Below are 25,878 nucleotides of genomic sequence, written 5' to 3'. Positions count from 1 at the left end.
ATTGAAAAACGCAGCATAAGAAAAAATAAGGGCAGAAATTCTTGGAACACTTGTACGTTCCGCATGATAGCGCTTTTCTTATTGTGGCGTTGCTACGTTACAAATCTGAAGACAAATTTAGTACAAAGCTTTTTTTTTCTATTCGATCGGTATTTTTATTCGCTTGCGTGTCTTTCGTTAGATTTTGTCAAGCATAAAATTCGACGTTTGAATCGTCGCAACGGAGCCAAAAATTAACACCTGGCCCAAATGAAAACGGTCCAAAACGGTAGCTTACCGTTGGGATATAATATGGCTGCCAGACCGTTAACAGGAATTGTGTTTTTCTAGAAAAGTGGTTCACTGAATTTAACATTAGGCATTCGCTGAAATGCCCTAATCAATGTTAAATAACATTTCAACTTCGTGGCTCTAAAAATCTCAAATCGTACTATTCAAATCACCGTTTCAAGGAAATAGTCTTTCAATTAGTTTTGGATCTAAAAGAAGAAAAAACGTACACATACAAACATGCCGGCCGTCTGCAGCCACTACTCCCCAATGTCTTCGGCACTCTTGATAACAAAGTAGCCAACAGCAAAAGATAATCTGCTACTGATACGCACCGTACTGCTAGGCAGCAGTTTACCTCGATGCAGAAGAGAAATGCAATTGCACAGATATTCGGTTCAACAATTTGCCAACAAGACTTTTCTTGTTACCGGCTGCCGGTCAGTACAGTACAAACACACCACCACCATCGTTTGCCTACCAAACGGCACACCCAGTTGTTTGGTTTTATTTTTCTCTTGGTCTCTTTCGAGTCAGCTCCCGGGAAAAAATGCATCCATAGCAACGGTTTACTCCGGGCAACGACCAGATCCGAAAACGGAGAAACACGGTCTTCGGCTTTTGTGCTGCTCCAGGATTGAAAGAAATGACTGCTTCTGGTACTAGGAGATTCTATTTTGTCTACTGGTCTTGCTGGCTGAGGCCATCTTTGATACTGCATTCCATGTCGTTTCCAGGACCGTTGCCGTTTTGTTGTGGATAATCAAAAGGATAAAAAGGGTTTCATCCATTGTGGTAGTGGAAAGAATTATTCTATTTTGTTTGTACCTATGATGAGTATGAACGTTGCATTTCTAGTAGTCTTTTAAGAAACCCAGAACACGCTTTTCTATACTCTCTTGTATTATTCTTCTATTTTTTAATTATTCTATGTCTTATCTTGCATTGTTTTCAGTCGATCAAAACCGTGTTTAGCATAAAAGTGCAGAGCTTTTATTTATTCAAGTGCCTCGTAAAACGCTTGTTTCCTGTCAAATGCCAAATAACCATCAAAAGTGTCTTTATACGCCTTCTGCATATTGCATCAAATCTGATTGATAAATTTGCATGTTATACGCATTCTTAGCGCATTCGTACGCAAACTACCGATCAATATCGGAGGTACCGAAATAAAAGCAACGAATGTTTGACATAAACCAGACATAACCCGACTGCTGCGGCATCAATTGACATAAATTAAATTTTATTGACCACAATCCCGACCTGACGTGCTCAATGAGCCGCGCTAACCGATTTTTTGCCAAACCGTTTGCAGCTGAAACAGTGGCACAATCGCACAAGGAATTTCGTAAATCAAATTTGTCTAAGCACCATAAAACACAAAACGCGTGGCGTCGCACCATCCATCCATCATGATTGAATGGAGCGTACGGTGGGAGAGTACGGGTGTGTATGTGTGTGATTGTGGGGGAAAGATCGAATTGAATCTCGCCTGTGGCCAGGCAAAATACCATCCAGAATGTACAATATATCCATTTGCGAGCGGCGTGATTCGCGGCCGCCGGTAATCGTGTTTAAAATTCCCCGAACCAATGCTCTCGCGCGGGACATGAATCAAGCAAAATCACCACCGCCCATTATGTTTATTGCCCAACAGTATTGCATCGCGCATACCTTCACATCCACAGCCCTGCCCTTATGGCAGAGCTTTCTCCTACCACCACCGCATTCGCCAACTCCCAGAGCTATCAAAATCAGATTTATTTCCTTATTATGATTCTCAACATTCCTTCGCATGCTGTTTTGTTCGAGTGCCTAAAGCAGAAAAGTAGCAACGTGAAAAAATGGGCTGTTGAAGGAATCGCAAGTAATTCGGGTAAAAACAAAATAGGTTGAAAAAGTGATCCACTGAGAGGGGCAAACATATCTGCCGTGTCCTTTGGGGTGGGATGCAGCAAAGCGAAGAATGGTGTTAAATTTAGCTCTTCCCAAGCACTAATGATCCAAATTTATTGTAATATTTCTTTCAAGCTTCCGACCACCTCCACAGTGGGAAGATCTGCCGTGGGACCTTTAGCAAATCCCTCAGATTTTCTGGGTCCCATCCGGCATTTGCCGCTATGCCTTCTCACAACCCATATGCGTGTGTATTTGTGGCAGCTTCTCAGAACTCACGGCTCGGGCATATAACGGGCTTCGCACCATCATCCAAAATATGTCCTTCCGCTGCTGTATACTTTGCTGCTAGCTGCATACACACACATTCCGCGTGTTTCCTGTGAAAGAAGCGCAAGCCGCACCACATATTACCACCGACGTACGCCTTTTCCTCTGCCCATCTGCATTGCTCGCTTTAAAGCACGTCGCAAGACAATGAAAATTTATGTGCACGGGTCTCCCGTACCCAGTTGCTCACCTCAACCCATCCCATCCGTGCATACATGCATGCAAATATGAAAGCGGCGGAGCGCGCATTTCCGGAACACAAAACAGGTCAGCCAGAGTGTGCAGGAGCACAGGGAAAACATCTTCCGGAAAGGGAAAAATTCGTAAATTTCATACGACAGCGACGACTTTGTGGGGGCTTTGTGTGTGCGCTTAGGCATCACTGTGGAACGGGTCGAGGCTAGTACACTGCTGCCGCAAGAGTTCCCCAACGTTTGACGTGCAGCGAGAGTCAATCGCGTGGAAAATCTTTTCATCCTAGATAAATCCTGCGTCGGGGAAGGGATGCAACATTCGCGACACGGGTTGGGACTGCGTAGATTGTGCTCAGTCAACCGTGCTGGGGATATCTGGTACATTTCATTCTCAATCCTTCCGCGTGCATAATACGATTTTGTTTTATGTACATGTCCCGAAATGAGAGTTCAATGGAGGTTCCTGTCAAATCTGGAAATGCTGAATGTTCTGTCCAGCAATAAAATGCTTTTTTTTGTGGACCTCCAAAAAGAAGAGAAGCTAGGAACGTCAAAAAGACAGACAAGACACAACAAAAATACAATATAGACAAAACATACGCTTGGTTCAATATGATTGGGAGCTGAAATAATGAAGAAGTTTAAAAGGGAAATTTTAGAGACGAGTAGAAACAGTTATAGAATTCCATCTGGACCGTCTCATGGTACATAAAACTGACTTTCCACAACCCTCGAGATCTTACAAACAAAATAAGAGTATAGAGTAAATGTGACTTGGTGACCACGGGAAATTTCGAACTTTTGAAATCGATAGGAAAGTGTAAAAAAATCTCAAAATTACGATTTCAGCTTTTTCTGCTCCGTTGCCCTGTGTAGGCAGCTTGTGCTCCCGTAGTGAGGACTGACTAACTAACTACGTGGTATCGGCAATCAAGTAAGCCATTTCGATGACCGGGATGACGGGCTGAGAGGACGTTAAGCCAAGAAAAAGAAGGTAGCTTGTGTATCTCTGTAAACAAAAAATCCAAAGAAAAGAAGGTTTTTGACAGATTTTTTTAATAAGAGCTGTCGAAAACCTTCTTGTGAGTAATGTTTTAAAAGGCTCTTCAGAGGGTTTTGCTAGTAGGATATGCGCCAGGTTCTCAAAAAGCGATTTCAAAGCGAGAAAATTTCACAAACACTCATGAGAACCTGAAATTTGGAATATGAAATCTCTCGTGGCCTGCACCCTTCAGAAGTTGATCGGTGCTGTCTTGTTTCATGATCATAATAAGAAATAAATTATTATAATTTACTTAAACGATAGTTTTCCCATATCATCCAAATCACTTCATTTGTTGGAGTTACGGAAATTGAATAGTTCCTTTGTTTCGTTTAGCCACCATATGTTTCCTTCCCAAACCGTGATCGATTAAGATAAAACTACCGAATGTCGTGTGAGCACTAAATCATATTCCGTGCGTCACGACGATCAACTTGTTGCTGACGCTGGCAGTGCTGCTCTCTCATCAGTCAAGCTCATCAACTGTCCGGTTCATGGAACGGGTAGAAAGAACAGCCTGCAACCAGTGTAAACAACAATAAACGCAAACGAGCGCCTTCGGCACAAAGAAACCCCGAAAAGCGAAAATAATGAATAATACGCTGCAGACAAATTAAAAGCAAATTAGCAACCGCTCTCGCCAAAGGTGCATCCTTGTTGCCGAATTGGTTATTTATTAATTCCGCTGTTGCTTGCGCTGAATCCTATTTCACTGGACTCATCGCCAGGTTTATGTCAAACAGTAAGACTGACGAGAGCTTATCAATCATCGAGCACCAGCTACATCTTTGCAGACATCAAAATCATATAGTTTTTAGCGAATGATAAATCCCACAACGCGTGTGGTCCTCCTGGCCCGCATGACTGATGTACGGAATTTCTCTCTTCACAATGATGGATCGGAATTGTGACTAAATTGTATTTTTGGGGGGAAATATTTTCATCAGCAAATCCACTGAACTACACCTAAATGGTCTGCGCGTAGCATTACGTATTCAGTTTTCAATTTGCATCCGCTGGAAGGGATCATGCCTTCGTGGGTCAACTGCTGCGTAACCTTTGGGCAGCTTGGTTAAGCGGAATGCAATTCCATCCATTTTACACGCGAAAATGCATCCGATCAAACATTAATCGCTTCCCAATTCACGGATGATTGTGTGTGTTTGGTGAGCTACAGCGTTTCTTCACGCATGAACAGCACTTTGCGCTAGTGTGATGAGGTGATGAGGTGTAAAAGAGTGTTGTTTTGGTGAAGCCACACATCGCATCCACATCGCTATACACCGGGAATGGAATGGCTTCATTATGCACCGTTTGTTTCATTACGTGTAAATAAAGTTCAATAGAATCGCTTCTCGCGAGGCTTTAAGTGGGCCATGTTTAATGGATTAAATATCCTTGCCTGTTAACGCCACGCATTGTGCATTGGGCATATTTTCATGTTGATTCAAAATGCCATTGAAAGTAAGTGGTAATGAGTAAAGTTCGATTAGTTTTTAAATTGAAAACAAAATCTAGACAGCTTCTCATTGGCATAAAACGATGCATAACGGAAAAAGCGGTAAAATCTACTACTATTTTTGGAAACATAGGTTTGTTCGGTTTTTCTTTTTGTGTCAGTAATTTATTCAAAGATTTCCCTACAAAATTCAGTTCCATTGCTGATTCGTTTTTTTTTTTTTGCAATGGTGAGTGGTGATTTTATTTTTCAGTCGAAAATGAACATTTTTTAACGATTTCCTTCTATTCAATTTTCATTTCTTTGTAAGCTAAAATTATTCTATTATAGAATTGAAAATTTTCTTTCGTCCAATCTTTCCACTGATCACACAGATTGGAACTAGAGCTAAAACTAGAAAACACAACATTCCTTTCCTTATACTTGAAAATATCTTTTCAGATTAATAAAATGAAGTGATTATTTCACGAAACATTTATGAATTAATTACATTTTGAACAGTTTCTCAAATTGTTCAACCCTTTATATTGCTCTATTGTTGCAATTTTCTACAAATAATTACTTGGCATTCATTTTTCGAAAAGAGAGCTGTGTGTATACAAGAGCAACCTCTGTTTCTATCAACACACTTCTTGTCCGAACGCAAACGGTTAGCAACTCTCGCAACCGTTCCTTCTGGGAAGTAGGATCAATGTTAAACAACTGAATTTCAACACAAGCCAACTCGCACACGCCTCGAGCAATACTGCTCCCAAAAACTCTGGACAGTGTACTGTTATTCGGTGAGGAATTTCAACGACTTTAAGCTTTAAAGCTGTAGCTCTGAACAATTTCTTAAAGGGAAGGCTCTTCCGAATGGAAACCATCAGCTAGTTTCAATATCAAACACTGCTTTGGAATAACTAGCACCCACCATAGCGAAATAGCTAATGTAAATAGTGATTTAAACCACTGTCAGCTCATCGCTTCGGGCATCTCGTTCATCGATCACAGCGCGCTTAACGTTTCTAAAAACTACATCAAACTCTCGAATCTGCACCACACAGACTCGAGTCTCCATTAAGCAATCCTTTGCTGGGATGACATCACGGGACGACGGCGCTTAACGTGTCGAGCTTTTTTTCACCCCCAGGAGTGTCGTTACTATAACGTGCTTCCACGATAAAAGCAGGATCAAGCTCGCTGACAAAAACCCGTCACACAATCTATATGCTTTCTTCGCCGTTCGTAACGTCCGGTGCAGGAGATTTGCTTGGTACTGCTGTAATGTTGCTGGCAACGCGAGCAACTTTACCCCACTCGGAAGCTACTTGCAATCCAACCGAATACTGCACCCTAGACAGGGAGCGTAGTGCCATAATGAAACGGCACGAAGAAAAGTGCACTTTTGTGCAAGAGTGAAAACATTAAGAAGGAGAGCGAAAAATCACTACTCGCTCCCCCTGGCGAACGCAAATCCGCATTGAAATGTGAAAATGAGGTGGAAAAACACCTACCCTTTCGGGTGGAAAATCTGCGATGATGACTGCGTTTATATTGCTTCTGGGGCGTAGGAAACGTTGCCGTAATGCAGAGATGTGGTTGTATAAGGAGGGAAATCAGAAATAAAATAACTGTTGCAGATCTTTATGAATGTTATGGTCGTTTTTACTGATGTTGGTGTAAAATGCTGAAAAAAATTGGTTAAATTTTCCAAAGTTTCTTTTCTTTCCTTCATTCATTTAATTTCACTCTACAACATTACAGTTATTGGTAATTTTATTTTTTTATTTTACGTATGACGGCTTGCACCGTATTGTCAACACCGCATGTGTATACACTGCATGTATATAATAGGTTGGTTGATAAGTCCCCGGTCTAACAAAGAAAAACACATTTTTTTGTCAAAATTCGTTTTTATTATTCAACATAGTTCCCTTCAAGAGCGATACAACGATTATAACGACCTTCCAATTTTTTGATACCATTTTGGTAGTACTCCTTCGGTTTTATCCTCAAAATAGGCCTCAGTTTCGGCGACCACCTCTTCATTGCAGCCAAATTTTTTCCCTGCGAGCATCCTTTTGAGGTCTGAGAACAAGAAAAAGTCGCTGGGGGCCAGATCTGGAGAATACGGTGGGTGGGGAAGCAATTCGAAGCCCAATTCATGAATTTTTGCCATCGTTCTCAATGACTTGTGGCACGGTGCGTAGTCTTGGTGGAACAACACTTTTTTCTTCTTCGTTCTTTTTTCGTTCGTCAAGCAACCAAAAGTTGCTTGACAAAAGACGCTCTGTCTCACAAACTAATTGACATACAGACGTCAAATTTCGACACGAATCATTTGAAGGTTGGTGCTATATAAAAATAATATGCATTTAATACTAGCGGCGCATTCTATGAGTCAGACCTGGGACTTATCAGCCAACCTGTTAAACTAGATTAAAGGGGCATTTCCTCCCTGTTTTTTCTTCCTCATCCCGGCCATGCTCGGTTGTGGATGAGTGTTGAGTGGGAGGTTGATGTCCTGGTCTATTTTTTGTTTTGTTTTTGGAAGATATCTTGGTGGTGTGTTGTGGCTTTTTCTTGGTGACCTTATGATATTCGGGTTTGGACTGTAAGAAAACAAGCAGAGTTATTTGAACACCACAAACATGGATTCGCCTGCGTACAGTGTTCTCCAGTGAAGTCCAGCAGTGACAATCTAAGCTCGCTCTGGTTAGCGTCCAATCTAAGAGTGATCGACAAGGTCCATCCCGCAGCAGCAATAGCGACACGAGAATGAACTCGCCAAACACCCCGGACCCAACGCCAACGCTGTCAAACTCGTTGTGTCAAGCTGGACTGGACTAGAGAACACTGTACTATGGAATACACCTTCCTCCTTTTTACGGAAGAGTTGTAACCATGCTCGAGCACCGTTGAGCCGTCGACGAATCACCCGTAGTACTACAAAAAACATATAAAACAAAGACAACACAACATGTAACAGAAAAGGATTGTCGGATTCGAAGGATATGGGGTTTCTGAATCATAGGACATGAACGTAGTCTCTGGCGAATTGGAAGATGATCCTCATGTAGGGGAGGTCACTTATCTAATTAACACTTATCTAATTTCTGTACCCGTCCATCAGCCAATATGCTCGACTGCGCTCAACAAGTAAGGCCTTGCGGCTTCAAATTCCACGCAGGACCACAGAAGGTGATCCACATCGTGGATCACCGCAGCCACACACTTTTATCTGAGCCAGAGTTATACGCTGTGGCATTCAATGCGAAATGATTTGACATCAGTCGAGACATCATTCGTATGAATGCCCGGTCTACAGAGAGCCCATCGAACCAAGGCCGCAGGGACACTTGCGGAGAGATCGAGAAGAGAAAACGCCCGAGTTCATCCGCCTCCCACATGCTCTGCCAGCGAGACAGGAAAAGTCGCTGTGGAAAACTAAGGAACCCCTGGGCCAAGATTGGTCGGTCGTAAAAAGCGCCTTCTTGGACGCCTGTTTTGGCCACAATGAGAAGGGACCCAAATTAGCGAGATCCTAACGGCCTTAGCGAACATTAAGCCAAGCAATTCAATGATTTTGATGGTGAACAGCTATTAGTTAGTTAGTTAGTTAGTTCAATATTTTTTCCATTGTTATTTCAAAACAATGATACATTTGTGTTGGGTTGCATAGGGTAAGCGATACGAATTGGGTAAGCGATTGACGCAAGGAGTCCTGGTACAGGTGAAGCGTATGTTATAAACGGCCTTACCATTGTCTTGTATAAAACTCTTATCACACAACAGAAAAATCATCGTCATCTGTTATCGGTTTCGGCATTCATCCCTGAAAACGGGTTTGAAAGATAGAGGCCAGTCTGAAAATCGGAATACCACATACACAATTCCAATTTCGTTTTGGATGTCAAATAATAGTCAGATGGAATAATAATTGTTGTTTTTGTCCCGGGTTGATGGCAAATAACAAAAGAAAACAAATAGTTCGTCTCTCGCGACTTTTCTGTAGTACGTAAATCAAGGATAAGCTATTTTGCCGTTCAAATTTTGAAATCGGAATGCAAAATCTTTCCCTGAATCATAGATAAAATCCAAAATCAGCCGATTAAATCATTTTTCGTTTAAAAACACCTTAATAGCAACTTGTTTCGAAACTTTAAATTAAATGTTTTGTACAGCTATTAGTAGCATTAGTGTTTTATTTAGAAACCTAATCAGAAAACTTTTTATTCGACATCTTTTTTATTCCTGTAGAACGGACCTGGCCGTACTACTGTTTTTATTCCACTTGTTCGAGACCAAATTTTTAATCAATTTTTTAAAAAATAGAACATTGTTTATTTAAAACAACGTAAAAACTAGTTTACAAAAGAAAAGTGGGGTACATGTAGGGACGACTTACAGGTGGTACAAAGAACATTTAAGGATATTTTCATCAATCACAGCATTGTGGTTTCCAAAAATGTGGATGATGTAGTTTGCAAACAAACGTAGGATTGGAATCATCTTACTAATCCTAATGTGACTTAAAATAGGTAAGTGGAGGGAAGGGAAGTTGAGGTTGTGGTTTGGGGCGATGGCTTCCATAGCTTGCATCAGTATGCTCCAAGCACTAGACCTATCAATAATAAACAACTAAATAATGATATATTTTTTGAAACATGTCAAATTTGTTTTCGTTGTCTAAAACCAAAATCATTCTATTTGTTGTCTTTCAGTCCTTCAACATTCATAAAGCTTCAACTGATTTAAAGATGATGTTTACTGCAAAATATTAGCAAAATAATAAAAGAGATTAAAATCATCAATTTAAGCTAGTGTAATAGTAAGGAACTTCGAAATTCACTTTATAACTGAAATTGTTTCCATGAAAATAAGGCTTGGTGTCCCCCTTTTTACCAACTTTTCCACGCAACTTTTGCTATAGTATCCGATTTCGCCCTGTTTACAAATTCCCTCCTCTTATCGTTTGGTTACGATTTACAAACTTGTGTTTCCATTGTCCCTGAAACTGAGTCTAGCAAATAACTTCAGCCCGAAAGTTTATCCAGCATCCAAAACACTTTCACTAACAAAAACTGCGCCAATGCACTTGTTCTGCCACGCTCATTGACGGTATCATGAAGAAGAATCGAGAACATCGAGTTCCAACATACATAAATAGTAGTGCTGCAAAATGATAAAAAGTCACTCAAGCACAAGTGAAACAATTGCAGCAATTGAAACGAACTCTTAAACAATCCACCATCAGAAAAAGTTTATGCTGCTCCCACTACCACCATCATCATCACCACACAATAGTGCGGATGTCAGGTTGAAACAACAGGCGTCCTCGAGCCTGGGTTGGGTTGGGTACCGGTGGGCGATGCTTTGCAACGCAAAAACTTTACCAATTTTCACTGGCACCGACCGCTCGATGAGTAGTCAATTTACTTCCCTGCGTTCGGGAATCGTTACCACGTCGCTCGCTTTAACTAGCATACATTTAAAACTGCTAACCTTCTTCTTCGTCCGTTAAATGGCATTCTCCTAAACGGTTGGAAAGCTGTGGGAAGAGCTGAGAAGCGGTGTTGGAACATTTCAGTACCTTTATTAAAGATTTCAGTGGCATATCACAGCAAAGTCACACGTTTTGTTGATGGGATAAATTTTAAATTAATCTCATCTCGTGTCTAATATTGGTGTACTTCCCGCACTGCTGATTACAATTTTACTCACACTCTAGTGGTGATTAGAGATCATTGAAGCCTGTAAAAAAACACCCAAACAACAACATCCTGAACCAACAATGTATTCCAGCGGTTTGGAGAGTGATTTTTAAGAAAGATATTTTAAATTATTGCGCCAAGAATTACGCTTTTTCCAAGCTTGACGATAGATAGTTTGACCTATTTGACTAAATTTATGTCTTAGAAGTGTTTTGAGTTAAAAGTGAGCTTTTAAATGTTAGCCTCACTATGAAACGCACACTGCAATTTACGTAAAGAATCAAAGCTTTGCTACAAATCCTGTTCTTCTGGATGAGCGTTATTATAAATTTTCTAATTTAAGCTGTCAAAATATGACTGCAAGTATTGTTAATATTTTATATGTATCAAATTTCTTTACATTTATAATAGCACGAAGAGCCTGCATTAATTTTTGTGATGATATAGATGGTTGAGACCTCTTTCGAAATAACTTCAAAAATAAACCTAATGAATTTATGTTGATTTTAAATATAATATCTAAGACTTCCCACGATCGGACCAGATTTCGAATACCATTCGGACTGCTTACCTGCAAGCAGGGCTAACTATCGAACCGATGGATCAAGTAAAATTAGGTCAAGACAATCAGAAATAGCAGGCCTCTCGAGTTACAAAACCAATACCAAAGTAGAATAAGATAAAGAACATTTATGGATCAGTTTCCGAGTAACGTTTATCTTCAAAGTCGTTCATTTTCAATAAAACCTACATTTTGTTTTCAGTTATATTCAACCATCCTATCCAAATTATTAGAATATTATGGTCCAATTTTCTTCAACTGCCCATCGATGCCAAGTTATCCTTTGAAGACCCAAAACACTTCAAACACAAAGCACCCAACCTAACTTAATTTGCGTATCATTCATTGAAGCTTCTCGGTACTACCATTTCAAGCAGGACACTTCCATCGACCCGTCCAGCAACAGAAAGATCCAAAACAGCTTCATTTCATATAGAACGTTCTCTCGCTCGCACCTCACTGCGATACGTTTTCACTTTAAAGACAAACCGTCATCGGTGGGCCACTTTCGAAACACACCCACGGAGCACTCTCCTCACCGCGAGCATATCTTTTTTGTGTTTGAGGAAAATTTCTTTCAATTTCCCACCCCACCCGACCACAGAACGCTTGGCCACGCTTAGATCCAGCGATTCACACCCGGAGGCTGTGGTGGATGAAAATTAATTTTTCAAAAGTATGCACCTCATTAAACTTCGGCTTGTGGTTTGCGGTACAGTTCGTAAGTTTTCACCGACGGTTCCGAGTTTTGTTCCGGGATATTCGGGTAAATTCCGTCGATGCTGCGACGAAATGCACCACAATCGCAAGCATCCTGTGGCGGGCAGCCAGAAGCAACACAGCGTTCGCACTAGAGCGGGCTCGTCGCGTCTCGGACGAGGTCGAAGAAAGTGTCCAAACAGTGTGATAAATCGCTACTCAACCTTCATGAGGCATGAAATTTGAGTAATTTGTACAGTTTTTCTTCACCATTTCGGTAAGCTGCCCTCACAGAGCCCTTTTATCGTATCACGCTTGATGATTTGATAAATGATAACAACTTCTTTTCATTTTTATGCGATTTTGAGATAGTTTTGTACATTTAATGGTTCAATTATAACTATAGCAAAGAGCCGTATTATTCGAAGATATTTTAATTTAAAAAAAAAAAGATCAGTTTAATGTATAATCATTTCATTGAACTGTTTAACATCTTGATTTTTATTTTTATTTTGCACTACTATGTGTCACTATTTTCTTAAAGTTGTGAACCACCAAAAGCTTCCCATTTGAGGAGCATTGCAATCAATCACAAAAAATATTAATCAACACGAAGCAACATTGCTGCTCATCCATATGTACTGAAATGTCTTGTTTTTAATGATACCATCAGGCACAAAATGCTCAAAATATGTTCCACAAGCTGTTGGGTTGGGCAAGAGTTCGTAGAACCCCACCTTCAATCACGTTAAAGAACCGCACTTGTCAATGCAAAGCAGACGGCTGCAAACATTTCGTTTAACCATGCAGCCCCCCAGCATGACAAGGTCGGCAGAATTATTTACATGCAATAAAAACCTACACTTTCACACTACCAACCGGAAGTGCAAAAGCTTCACAAAAGGAAAAAACAAACAAATGCACACACACACAGATCGACACGAGGAAAATGGAATTTTTGTCTGCTTGTAAAAATCAAATCTTGCCTCTAGGACTCTGAACCTGGTATCCAATGTTTTCCGTACGTGACGAGTGTTCGTGTCGGGTGAAATTGATTAAAATCCATTCCACCAAGAAAGGGGAACGGCCAAGCCTAGAGTGTGCGAGGAGCACGAGCCAGCCAGAGAAAGCTTGCAGTTCGGAGAATGTCTCCATTCTTCGAGCACTTCCGGCCAATGCAACCCACCCGTTGCGTTGCAGACACAAAATCTGGAGTTCTGTGTTGTGTTCCTGCGACCACAACAGTACGCCTGGTGAATGTTATTCCACCGACGTGGTGTCGTCAGGGGTAGTAACGCGCACACACACTGAACTGCAATGAACATTGAAGACGTCTCCTTCGCCCTATACCGTTACACTGGCGGTGCCAGATGCTGCGATGCCGGAAGTGGAATGTAGGAGAATTGTTCCATGTCATGTAATAGTATGCTGGTATGTAGGGCACGGTACTACGATATGGTTCCAGCGCCACCGAGGAGATTATTATTGGATTTACCAAGCACGGGTACGTGTGATTATGGCTTTGATTGTTTCCTACAGGGCACCATATGTTAGTACCGAGTGTATGCTTAGTTTGGGCTAGTGTGATGTGGTAAACTAGAATGGACAAGCTGCCTAGTAGCATGCGGCACTTATGATCCGAAATGGAAGTGAAATTTAAATTACCTCATCGAGAGAACTCGTTCCAATCGTTCTACCTGGAGGCAGTACGCCTCCTGAAGTACGAGCTGAACCTAATGTAAATCTGGCTTGGATTGATGATAAACTTTACGATTGCAATAGAAATGCGAGAAATTTAATAACTTTATTGAGTAGATAAAAAACGAACGTTGCACAAACAACGTTGGTTGTTTGTGCAATTCGTTTTCACATTAATCTTCTGGGAATAGCGATCTGCTAGGTCACAACGGCCGTCTAATACGGCCGCCGACTTACGGTTCACTAAGAAGGAACGGTTTGGATGGAACTTGAACCTTGAACTCGTGTGAAGACCAGCGCTACTGTCACCTCCACCACTGAACCGCCTCTCCTTTTCATATTATAAAAGGTGAATCTTCCTGTCATGAATTCGGCATCCTCCATCACTTGGCACAACCATTGTACTCTTTCTGATGCTTGCCCCAGCGTATAGCAGGATTCATATCCTTAGAGTATTTCAAGTGTAGAAGGTGTCTTGTGGATCACTAAAGTTCTTGGAGGTCAAAATTTTCTCAAATCCCTTTTTTTCCTTTTTATCAAGCGCTAAAACCGCTTTGCGGTCTTGGCCTGCGGAACCGGTCACGGTCCCGCACCGTCGTCCGTCCAATCCGTTATCCCAGCCTTGATGGCGAATGATTCCACACCATCCTCCCACCTCAATCTGGGCCTACCAAGCTTGCTCTGTCCGTTTGGACGACCTAAAAATACTTTCTGAGCTGGGTCGTCCGGTGCCATGCGTATAACATGGCCAACCCATCGGAGCCTGGCGAGCCTAATTCGCTGCACGACGACGTACAGTTCGTTGTTTTAGCGGCTCCTCCATTGTCCTTCCACACAAATGGGGCCAACAATCCTTCTGAGCATTTTCCTCTCGAACGCGGCTAAGAGGGCTTCGTCTGTGTTGGACAAGGGTTCTTGTCTCAGAGGCGTATGTGAGTACAGGGACTATAAAGGTACGATACAGTCCCAGCTTCGACCGTCGTAACAGGTTTTTTGAGGTGAGATGTTACCTCAGGCTGTAGAATGACCGGCTGGTCATTCTCCTAGCTGGGCTGGTCAGCATCCTAGCGCGCAACTTCGTCTCTATGCTGTTTTCGGTGCTGACTTTTGACCCGAGATAGGTGAAGTTTTGGATGACTTCAAATTTGCGGCCATCTATCCGTACATCACCCCCACGTAGTTCCGGATTTCTTAGTAGAGCCCGCTGATAGTGGCACAATTCCCTAGAACAATATAAAATCGACATCCAATTTATAGTTTATGAACGTATCGTTTATAAATAAGTCATAAAAGTTTATGAACTTTTATGACTGAATATAATCCAGCAAGGCTCTCAAAAGTCACATCTGATTTTTCTCCAACGAAATAAGATTGGTAGCTTTAAACATCCAAAGTAAAGAGCACAAAAGTCTACAGAAGAATATTGCTAGGAAGAAATCTTGCAGACTGCATTTAGAACTGTAAAATTTCTGAAGTGAACATAGTTCCTTTTCAAAACAGAATGGAAATAACTCAGGGTCAACTCTTCCTAGAAACTGGATAAACCAAGCTTTTGTCTCATTTGTAGTTTAATTAAAATTCTACTGTTTGGTAAAACAGACTTCTTGAATACTATGTTGCTTAAATTCATAATAATTCCAGAAAACTGTGTTTTTTTAGCCATTGTCCTGTTTTCTTTATTACTGCTTAAATTTAATTTACTTAGTCGTCCGCATTCCTACAACCATTCTTCAATTCCCATCTTAACATTACATCATTATCAAAATCATTACACTTGCCTAATCCTCCTTTTCTTCTTGCTCACGTTTCACCATTCAGCGTGCCAAACAAACGTAAGCTTCCATTAGTTGTTCTACAGCGTTATTCTTTCCTTTCCGGCTTTCCGGAAATTTTATACCAACTAATGCCTCTGTATTCCTTTGGAGCTGGCTTTTTGTCACCTTCGAGCAATCTATTGTGCCGCAACAACTCGAATTACACATTCATTGGACATCTCTCTCGCGCCCAATATTGGCGTCCCATGTTCACGATGTTCCGCAACACCGTCACACCGAGTGAGTTTGTGTTGCTTTATTACATTAACATAATTATGATAAATGAAAATGTTATTACTGGCGCCAACCCTCGAAACGCAACGGTATCACACCGCTGTGCGCGAATACGCGAGTGCGGATTTAATGTGGCTTTATCTTAATAGAATGGAATCCCTCGGCGCTGCAGCAGCCGGGCATTTTGATGCTGTGGGTGTGTGTGTGTGTGTGTGTGTTGAACGTTGAAAGGAAGTTTCCAGTTTTTCGGTTAGTTCACTATTCTTCTAAGCTTTCGCATCGCCTTCAACACACCGGTCGATGAAGCGGTTCGGATGAAGATTTAACGTCGATTTTGCCACTCGAATACTAAGGATTCAGCTGCGAATTCGGCGAAGAACAACTTTCATTTTATTCTGCGCTTCATACAACAAATTTGAAGATCTCGTAGGGTTTGTTTCTTTATTGTTGCCTAAACAGCAAACTACCTCGAACTCATCGGTACGAGATAGATAAAACACGAGTCTTTTGTTAGATAAGTTAAGCCATATTGGCAAACTCATCCGCAAACACTGCTTGTGACTGGACACCGGAAATTGATCTATAAATCACTTATTTTAGTCTGGAAGTTGGAAACTTCCACAACCATTTTACACGAACTACAAAAGTGCGGACATAAATCAAATAAAAAAAAATAAATTTTACCCTTATGCAATAAAAACATTTTATATTGCATTTTTAACAATCTGGTCTTACCGATACCAATCATCACAGCAATTCTCATCATCAAAGGCCTCGCCAAGAGAAACGTCTAAGAAAAATGAATTCTCCCTCCTTGTGGCAACCCCGCACGTAACACAATTAAGTTCGTCCCGAGTGCATCATTATGTCCACTTACAATCAAAACCACACTGCAACAGCTTCCGCACGAGTGTGCGCCAGGATAGGTTGTTTTTTTTTTTGCAAATGTTCTCTAGTGAGTGCAATAAATTGAAAACGATGAATAAAAGGTGGCAGCAAAAATAAATCCTAGCGGCAGCTCCTTCCAGCTGGTAGTAAGTGTCCTTGCTGTTGCAAGTTGGCCGATGCTGTTTCGTCGTACCATAAATTCTTAACACGTTTTTCATTTACCGAAGCTTAGTTGACTTCCCGCGAGCGCAGACAAAATGCAAGTGAGCACGTTTCGTGGAAGTGAAGGTTTGCACTGCTGCTGACTTGTGGTGTTCCTTTATATGCATGCTTCTTTAGAGTACTGAATGTAACTTCTTTTTTTTTTTCTATATAACCTGTAACTTATCCTTAGCTATGGCAAGTCTACAATACTTGTTGACGGCTTTTACATTTTGCACTCGTGGACAACGATTATTCTTATTATGAGAGATGTGAAGCAAATCTGTAAGTGTTGCATGCTAACCAGTCGAGCCTCTAGAGAAGTTTGAGTCGGCAAAAATAGCTTTCTTTTGGATTTATATGAATTTTTAATGTGTTTTTTTAGATCTTGGAGTCAAGTAAATTTTGAAAAAGAGTTTACAAGTACAAATAGGAAAAAAGAAACTGTACAAAAGGCTTGTTTGGCAAAATATTCGAAAAACATCCACAAAAAAGGACTTGCAGCAAAATCCGTGAAAATAATACTCAGACCACATACTCAGGCTTGTATCGTACACTATTTTCATTTCTTTATGATGCTCCTAGCATGGGCTTCAGGACGGCTGTAAGTGATTAGCTTTTTTTGGCCACAGTTCATGTATGCAACTTTTTATCACTAAATCGCTAGCTCAAAATCAAGGGTGATCCTGAGACACATTTATGTTAAATTGCAGCTCCTTCCAAAAACAGTAGTAAATGTATCCTAAATATTCTCATCTTCTTGGTTTAACGACCTTCTAGGTCACGCTGGCTATCGTATGGCTTGCTAGACTTAAGGATAATAGTTAATAATACGACGAAGCTGGATAGTCACTGCTCATTACGGGTCTCAGGGTCACCCCTATAAGTAATAAGAAATAATGAATTTCCAAGATATACTACTGAGCCCGAGAAATGAAGTGACTTTTCGTTTTTTTTCTTAAATGATTTTTTATGCCAAATGAAGGTCATCGAAGTAATTCCCTTCCGATGCAATACACCTCTTCCACCTCCCTCGCGGATGTTGGGATGTCCTTTAGTTCCGTCGTCGCACCGGCTTCTGTCTCCTCGATAGTGTCAAAAGGTTTTCCCCGAAGCGGCCGTTTTAGCTTGTTGAACAGCCAGAAATCGGCTGGTGCCAAATCTGACGAATACGGCGGTTGCGGTGGATGCCGGTTGCTGCGGAAAACTCCCTCAAAATGATGACCGTATGGGAGGGTGCACTATCGTGGTGCATAAACCAGCTGTTGTTTTTCCACAAATACGGCCGCTTTCGCCGGATGGAGGTCCGTAACCGTCGCATTACGCTTAGATAGTACTCTTTGTTCACCGTTTGGCCCTTCGGAAGAAATTCCTTGTGAACGACCCCGCGGTAATCAAAGGACACGTCAGCATCACCTTGATTTTTGGTCGGCTTTGGCGCGACTTTGGTTTCTTTTGGTGCGCGAAATTTGACATCCAATGTCACCTTACTTTTCGGACACAGTAGTAAAATATGAATTTAAGAATATGTTTTCTGGTGAAGCGTATAAAATGCATAAACAAAATACACATTCTAATATAGTTGTAATGCATTCTTGACAACAGTTTTTTTTCATTAAAAATATTCAAATGGTTTCCACATCTATAATAATCAGACAGTATTTGTACAATTATTGTAAAGTATTACTTTTTATCTTTTAGCATAATTCTACATCTAGATTCACAAGATTAGTCCCCAAATGACATTTGTATGGAATGTTTGTTTATGATAATAACAAACAAAAACATCTAAAGTATCTGTTCAAATCGCTAAGTCCAACATTGCTAAATAAATAGGAAGTCAAAAGCACAACAATAGCATGTTTCGGGAAAAAAACGATGGTATTCCTATTTATAAATGTGAAAATAAGTGCGAAAAAAGTTGTTTTTCAACAGAAAATCATTCTCCGGTCAAATAAATAACACACATTTTAATTTATTTTCATGGTGCAAACACAGACATTTCCTTCCAAAAGCCAAAGCATACACCGGAATGTGATAAACATTGTATGATTTGTTAGATTAAGCTCTCTGTATTTGTGATTTTTTTTTTGGGAAAGGGTTGCGATCACGTTGATGAATTAAATATCCAAACAAAGAGATATTGTACGCTGCCTGAACAAGTTTCATTCAACAAAAATGATTTTAAATTATTTATCAATCCACTGTTTTCAGAATCCACTCTCTTTCAGCGGCACATTAATTAGAAATTAGCGTAATACTTCCCCAAGGATTTAAAACTCCAAATAGTTTTATATCAGAAGTTTGAAACAAATATGATTTTTTTGCAACACTGTCAGCTAGTACAATCATAGTTAATAGATCATAACTTTATCAAGCAACATTATTTTTACTACCGTTTCAATCATGTCGTGCAATGGTTTAGGTGTTCTAGCAGGAAACCCATTCCGAATGGTTATGAATGAATGAGAACATGCCGGAATGTATTTTCCTAAACTCGAAAATCAATCCTCCCAACTCTCCCACACTGTCTCTCAAACGATAAATTGCTGATGCAGAGCTACTTTTCTGAATTAAATTACAACTTCCTTCGTTCAGTCACACTTTTCATCACAAGAGGTGTTTTCAAAAGTTTTGTTTCAACTTGTTAAAAATCTTTTTATCTCGTCCGTATCGCAAGACGACGCAACGAAGCGCTTTATCTCGTTCGTATCGTAAACCTTTGAAAACTGGGCGTAGAATTCAATTTAAAGCTTTCACTACAAACCACCATGTGCCACCCAGAGCTTTCCACCAACACGGGGCGTACAGTTCACTTTGAACAACTTATCAAATCAAACCAGGCTATATAACTTTGAAGCTGCAGCTTTCAACCATAACTCTTACTTTGGAGTGTAGCTTCTTCAAAATCTCCACAGGGCTGATTGTAGCTCAGGAATCATACCGTCCTCTAAAGTAGGGCATCAAGTTAAAATATGTTTCACAGTAGCAAAATGCATACCTCCTTCCCACTTCGCATACAATTGTCTTCGGCATCAATAACGAAAGAGCTGCGTTGTTCTTTTGTGCCGCTCGCCACGCGCAAAATAACTTAAAATCGAAACCAAAACTTTGTTCGACAAACAAAACCAACCAACGCTCGTTGGTCCACCGCGCATATCTTCCGCAGTGCCGGAAGATAAATCGTACTTCCTGTCTGCGATCCCACGGCACGCAATTCCTGCATCCTGTACTGGATCTCTGGCTCCTAAATTACGACCACTTCAATCCGAGCAGTGTGTACCCGGGAAGCAAAACAAACAGTACATAAAATTTTATGGATTTTTGATGAAATTAATTAATTTTCAATTAGCCGCTTGATCCAGCTCCTGGCAGGATGCGTGCTGTTGCGTTCTTCTTAGTAGAAAATTCCTCGAACCCCAAAAAAGCAACCAGGAATTCCCTGCTGCAAAGTCCAGAAACACGGTAAAGATGTTCTGGGATATGGGAATAAGTTTCCTTCCGGAGTAAGACTGACTGTAAGAGTAAGACGATTGTCAGCCAAGCACGGGATAGGAAAGGTTTTGGCTCTGAACGCGATGTGCCGAATTTTACTTAAGCAGCTACCGCCTCGAATGTGCGCTCGGTGTCCTAATAGGGATGATATTGAAAGGTATAGGAAAAATACACAAAAAGCAGGAGCATATTCTGTCAAGAACCACAGCTCTCAGCAGAGTAGTAGTTGCGACGGTTGTCCGTCCTGGTCTCAGCTGGTGTTTCACTTCCAAGCCAAAAGGGCAAGCAGCAAAGAAGTTGCTGAGCACTGAGCCACGTTAAAGCTCCATCAGATGGTTTCGTGGTTGAAGCGAACCAGAGAGAATTTTTCATCACAGAAAACTATTTCGTGGAAAAGCGAAGAAATGCGTTTACAAAATTAATACAATAGTAGCACGGTGCAAACAAAGACTTAAGGTCTTGATAAATGGAAATAATTTCTAATGTTAGACGACAACGAGTGTGTACGGAAGGACTTTCTGTATTCAAAAACTGCAATATTACGTGGAATGGCACCAAATTTGTTATTTTTTCCTGAAATTTTGTGTAACATTTCTCCATAGTGAAAACTGGCAAGAATGTTAGCTTCCACGCGCCTGTCGATGAAACGAGCGTGGATCTCGCGTTCCGAACTAGCAGCATCTTGCTCTTCTGCGGAAGCCCAGCCGTAGCCTAAGTACGAAACATGAAAATGCAAATTATAGTGCTTCTTTCGTATCCATTCGAAATCCGGGAATGCCGGAATCTCGGCAAACGATGCAATGAGTGCAATGCAAAAGGGCCGGGTGTCGAGAGACAAAATATGCAACAAATAAGTGACACAACGGTTGGCGCCAGAACTAACCGGCTGCCCACCGGAACAAGGAACAAGGGACTTGTATTGCGCCCGGTAGATAATGCTTATTTGTATGTTTTGGTATTTGCTTGCACCAGGAACGGTTGGTACGCGTGCATGTTTGCCGGGCGAATGATTTAATTCATTTAACATGCGCAAACACAAAGTGTGCGAGATGAAAGGATTGCCATTCAATTTGAGTATGAGAGAACAGAATGTCTTTAATGTGCGCTTCATCGGTAAGATTAAAGCTCAAATCATTCCCGCAAAAAAAACCTATTGAAACTGCAACTCTTTCGATTACTCATTGGAGTTCTTTTGCATCGGATGGCTCTCCTTAGTATCGTAAATAAAGTTACTTATCTATCAAATTTATGCTTTGGAACTTATCAATTCGCACAACAGCCACTGCTTGATTGCTCATCGGTCGACTGGTGCTGCTCCACTTGTACAGCAGATGCACAACGACGCGAATGGATGCATTACAAAATTTAAATAATGCATCATTCATCAGCGCCTTTCATCCCATCCACCCAGCACTAGTGCTATGTCGCTGACTAATTGTATGAACAGCTCTGCATCTTTTTGTTTCTTCTGCTTGTTTATTCATTTACTACACAAAAGTACAGACGCGTTTGTTCCATTTACTGCCGGTATGAATCAACGGAACTTGCTTTATTCTCTCAGACGATGCTCATTTGCCCGTGTGCCAGTTCGTTTCCTATTAGTCAAGACATGCAAAATGAGATCGATAGTGGTTAAGAAACTTTCAAACCTCAATCTGACGGAGAAGGTAAGTAAATAATGGTTAAGTGGTTAAACAATAATTATAGACAGATTTGAGCAAATGACATCAAAAATGACAAGCAAAACTTTTGTTTTAAATTTCGTAGTGACGGCCAGGCCGTATTCCTTAAATTCTAATCTTATATCTAGCTTTACAATTCATTAAACTTATATGCTATTAAGAGGGTAGACATTTCCTTCTCCCTCAATTCAAGTAAACCTTATCCCGGGTGAGCTCGGTTGTGGATGTTGTTGCTGCCAGGTATGGTTCTGATGCTGTTGTCCTTTCTAGTTCCAGGGGGTTAGCGCCTCTTTGGAGCATCGTGCCATGGAGACTGGAAACAGGCTCCTAAGAAAACCCGCTTTGTTGCGGATACTTTGCGATGTTTGCAATTCCATTTCGTTGCCAGCATTTGAACGTTGTGGCTGGAGGCTCCACTATCGCCAGAACGCACGAGTCAGAAAGCCACTACAACTTTGTTAAGCTACAGTAGCATCTAACTCACGCGTTCCGACAACAGTAAAGCTGTCAGTCACAACTTCACGTCTCCCAAACCTAATTCAATTGGTTCAGTGATCTAGTATTGTCGCTGGCCACAATAGCCACAATAACCTTTTAAGGTGACTGTAGAATCGAATCCAGGCATTCCGTCAATGGCAAGGTCGCCAGATACAACTTTAGATCTCCTAAACCAATTTGTATCTGGTGCATGTCGATGCCACCGTCGCGATACAAAAAAAAAAACAAATAAACATAACAAACTCCAATCAGCCAATAGGACAATAGTGCATAGTGAAGGGAACATAGAACGATTCTCATCTCTTGGGCGAAGTCAAAAAGAATCCGCGCACATTCTTAGTCCTTCTGTCCAAGGATATCGCGCATCGGCACCGCCGGGGATCTTCCTGATGCCCGAACGGCTGCTAAGAATCCAGATTTAGCCGAATCAAACTCCACACAAGACCAGAGGATGTGAAATGTTTCTGATCGATGTTAATTTTAGTCTGTAAAAAAACCACAACAAATAGGGGAAACAAAACTTGCACTTAAAATCTAAGTTAAACTAACTAACTTAGCTAACCTATGCTTAATCTAGAAGAAAAAAAAAATACTTTACAGAATTTAACTGATCTAAAAACAGTCGAGGATTGTATCATCATTATTGTACAAGCTCTTGAACAATACTGCTGCAGCTTTGACTGCATCTTCTGTGATAATTTAGATAAGTTTTGTTGAGAAATTCATCAATTTTCATCTCTTTAATTGTGTATTCTGCGTAATTCATTTGTTCTGAACCACAGAGGTACCTTTAAAATCATTTTCAGGATTTGGTTTTGTTTGAAAACATCACATAATTATATAGTTTCCATTCATTTTCCTAAAAAGCGCACAAAGAGTTCAACCTCTTCAATCAGGTGTTCCTTATGACCCATTGCTAATATCAAGAGTGTGCTCTACTACATAGGTTTTTTTATTCTTATAGCACTGCCTGCAACGCAGCACAAATAGTGTTGTAAAACTTTATTGCAAGATCAATTTAAGCTAAAAAAAAACAAGTATTTCCCTACGATTCCTTTCAACCACACAAGCTTTGCCAAGCAATCCACATAATCCCTTCGCTTAAAACAAACACGACATTGGCCCTATAAGCACCACACCAGGCAAACAAACACCTTCTACAAATTCGTGCACGTCCGTGGACATTCTAATAACAATAAATTTTATTGCTTGCTAAAACTTGGTCCGATTGACGTGCTGCAGCAAAACCGTTTGTAATAATTCTCAAATTGGGTCGTTTAAGCGGCAGAACAAAACACAAGCACACAGAGAGAGAGAGAGACACATGCGTTCGCCTTTACATTAATTGGACTAATTCCAAATTTATTGCACTTTACACACCAGCTTGTTAAGTTGGATTTAATCGTTCCCGCGCTTCCCATTCTCGGGGTGAGGTGTGCGCTCGCGAATCGAGAACCATTAAATCCAATTAATAAACCAACTTTTACCAGCGTTTCCTCGCATCCCCAGATGCGTGCTGGGGTTCTTAGTGGAAATGCACGGAAAAGAGCAGAACGAGACCGAATTGATTGTTAATATCGCCAACGGGACCTCATCGGTCGACATCGGGTCTTGGGGTTCGATTGGACTGGTTGTTTCCCGAACCCCGGTGTGCCACGTTTTAAGCTCGCCAACCTGTTTCTGTGGGACGATAAAAATTAATTTAATTATCTTATTCCTCATTTTTCCCCGCATGCTTGACTCCGCACCGGCGGGTCGATAATGAAACACGGCGACGATATTCCAAGAGTTGGTTGGATTGGGTGGCGTCAAGATATGACCACTTCTTTAAGATCTTCCTCTCACGATAACTCCTTGAAGCATCGGTTTCGAAATTGAGCTTATGGGGGTTGTTGGATTTGATCGTAAATGGGAAAATTATCACGACTCCTTTAAACAAGTAATGGGTGCAGACGTGTCAAGTCACGCGAACTCTTCGTTCGGTCAGACATGAACCGGTTTTGCAAGATTACTTTTATACATTTCCTTTTATTAGTGCAGTTTTGTAACCGTTTTTATTTTAAAGACGCTTCATCAATTAACGCAACATCTTCATAGGAAGATGTTTATCGATGACTTAAAATTATTACCTCATAAGATGTATATTCTAAATCTAAAACAGTCGGAGTTCTTGCTTACAGTATGATAATTAACACGTTGCTCTAGTCATTAACTTAAGGTGTGATAATTGGTAGTCATTTTCAAACTGTCTTGTCTCACTTCAACAGTCAAACATAAAATCATTTCAGTAAAACTTTGGTTTGGACGAAAAAAGCAGATCCCTAGCAAATTGGGTACCGCCTCCATTTGAACCTAACGCCTCTAGTTGCACGAGTTTAATAACAGGTTCATGTTCGGCTGCCACGCACTGTAATCTGTCGACATGATGGATTATGCAAAGCGGTGCAACTGTCATATCGCTATCTGCGAAGCGAATCTTCCCCTTTGACAGCTTACACCCTGGAAGGATTGCTTTTATTTTGGGGCAACAAATTCCCCCAAAATGTACCGAGACAAATTCTATCACGATTGCTTATCATGTCCTGTACGAGCTCGCACCGTTGTAAGCCTGGTCTTTAGTGCCTGAGGCACATTTTGCGCGAGATTTCCAGATGTGATCGCGCTGCAATGATGCCGTTTGCCACGCCTCATGTGTTTCGTGTACGAGGAATATCCCCAGTGGGGGTTTTGGAGCCCTTATCTGAGAGGGTTGCAAACCTTTTAGAAGATTTTTAACGCTTGTACGGTATCATCCCATTTTTGGATGTCTTTAATCGTATTCAGTTTCTTAAAATTATGAATTACCGCATGTACCTCTCTGCTTCTACCGGTGTGGAAGATCGTCACACCATGATGTAAAATAAAATAAATTCAGTTCAGCCAAACTTTCCCGTGTACTTCTTGGTGAGGACACGAAGTAGTAACAAATGCCACCGGAAGAGTGCGTCGCTACAAAACGCCTCTCTTTTGAATACGAAATTAAGTTTAGGCCACAAACTGCGAAAAACGTTGAGCAAGTGTATTCTTTTCACCACTGTTTGAAGTTGTTGTTTTTTAACTCACCTGTCATGCTATTTATTGCTCCACCTTATCCGCCCGGCAGGTTGTAGAGCAAGTTGTCGTCGTTTTTTTTATTTATTTTCGTTTTCCTTTCTCAATTTTGTTGCTCGTGTTACTGCTG

At 40.9% G+C, this 25,878-nt stretch overlaps 3 protein-coding genes across 3 annotated transcripts in view; 2 read left to right on the top strand and 1 right to left on the bottom strand.

Moving 5' to 3' along the window:
• The first annotated feature begins 294 nt into the window (after positions 1–294).
• The window catches only part of LOC126557814 (fumarate hydratase, mitochondrial-like), a 269,371-nt gene continuing 243,787 nt past the window's right edge, over positions 295–25,878 (top strand). The window contains exon 1 of the mRNA XM_050213710.1: positions 295–305. The gene's annotated coding sequence lies outside the window, so the exon portion shown is untranslated. The remainder of the gene's footprint in view (positions 306–25,878) is intronic.
• LOC126556580 (fatty acid synthase-like) overlaps positions 13,652–25,878 on the top strand; it is a 187,281-nt gene continuing 175,054 nt past the window's right edge. Inside the window, exon 1 of the mRNA XM_050211907.1 lies at positions 13,652–13,658. The gene's annotated coding sequence lies outside the window, so the exon portion shown is untranslated. The remainder of the gene's footprint in view (positions 13,659–25,878) is intronic.
• LOC126556895 (centromere protein J) overlaps positions 19,578–25,878 on the bottom strand; it is a 190,017-nt gene continuing 183,716 nt past the window's right edge. The window contains exon 3 of the mRNA XM_050212441.1: positions 19,578–19,586. Coding sequence (XP_050068398.1) covers positions 19,578–19,586 — 9 coding nt within the window. The remainder of the gene's footprint in view (positions 19,587–25,878) is intronic.

This window comes from Anopheles maculipalpis, chromosome 2RL, assembly GCF_943734695.1.
Source record: "Anopheles maculipalpis chromosome 2RL, idAnoMacuDA_375_x, whole genome shotgun sequence".
Taxonomy (NCBI): Eukaryota; Metazoa; Arthropoda; class Insecta; order Diptera; family Culicidae; genus Anopheles; species Anopheles maculipalpis.
This window is presented reverse-complemented; position numbering and strand designations above follow the sequence as displayed.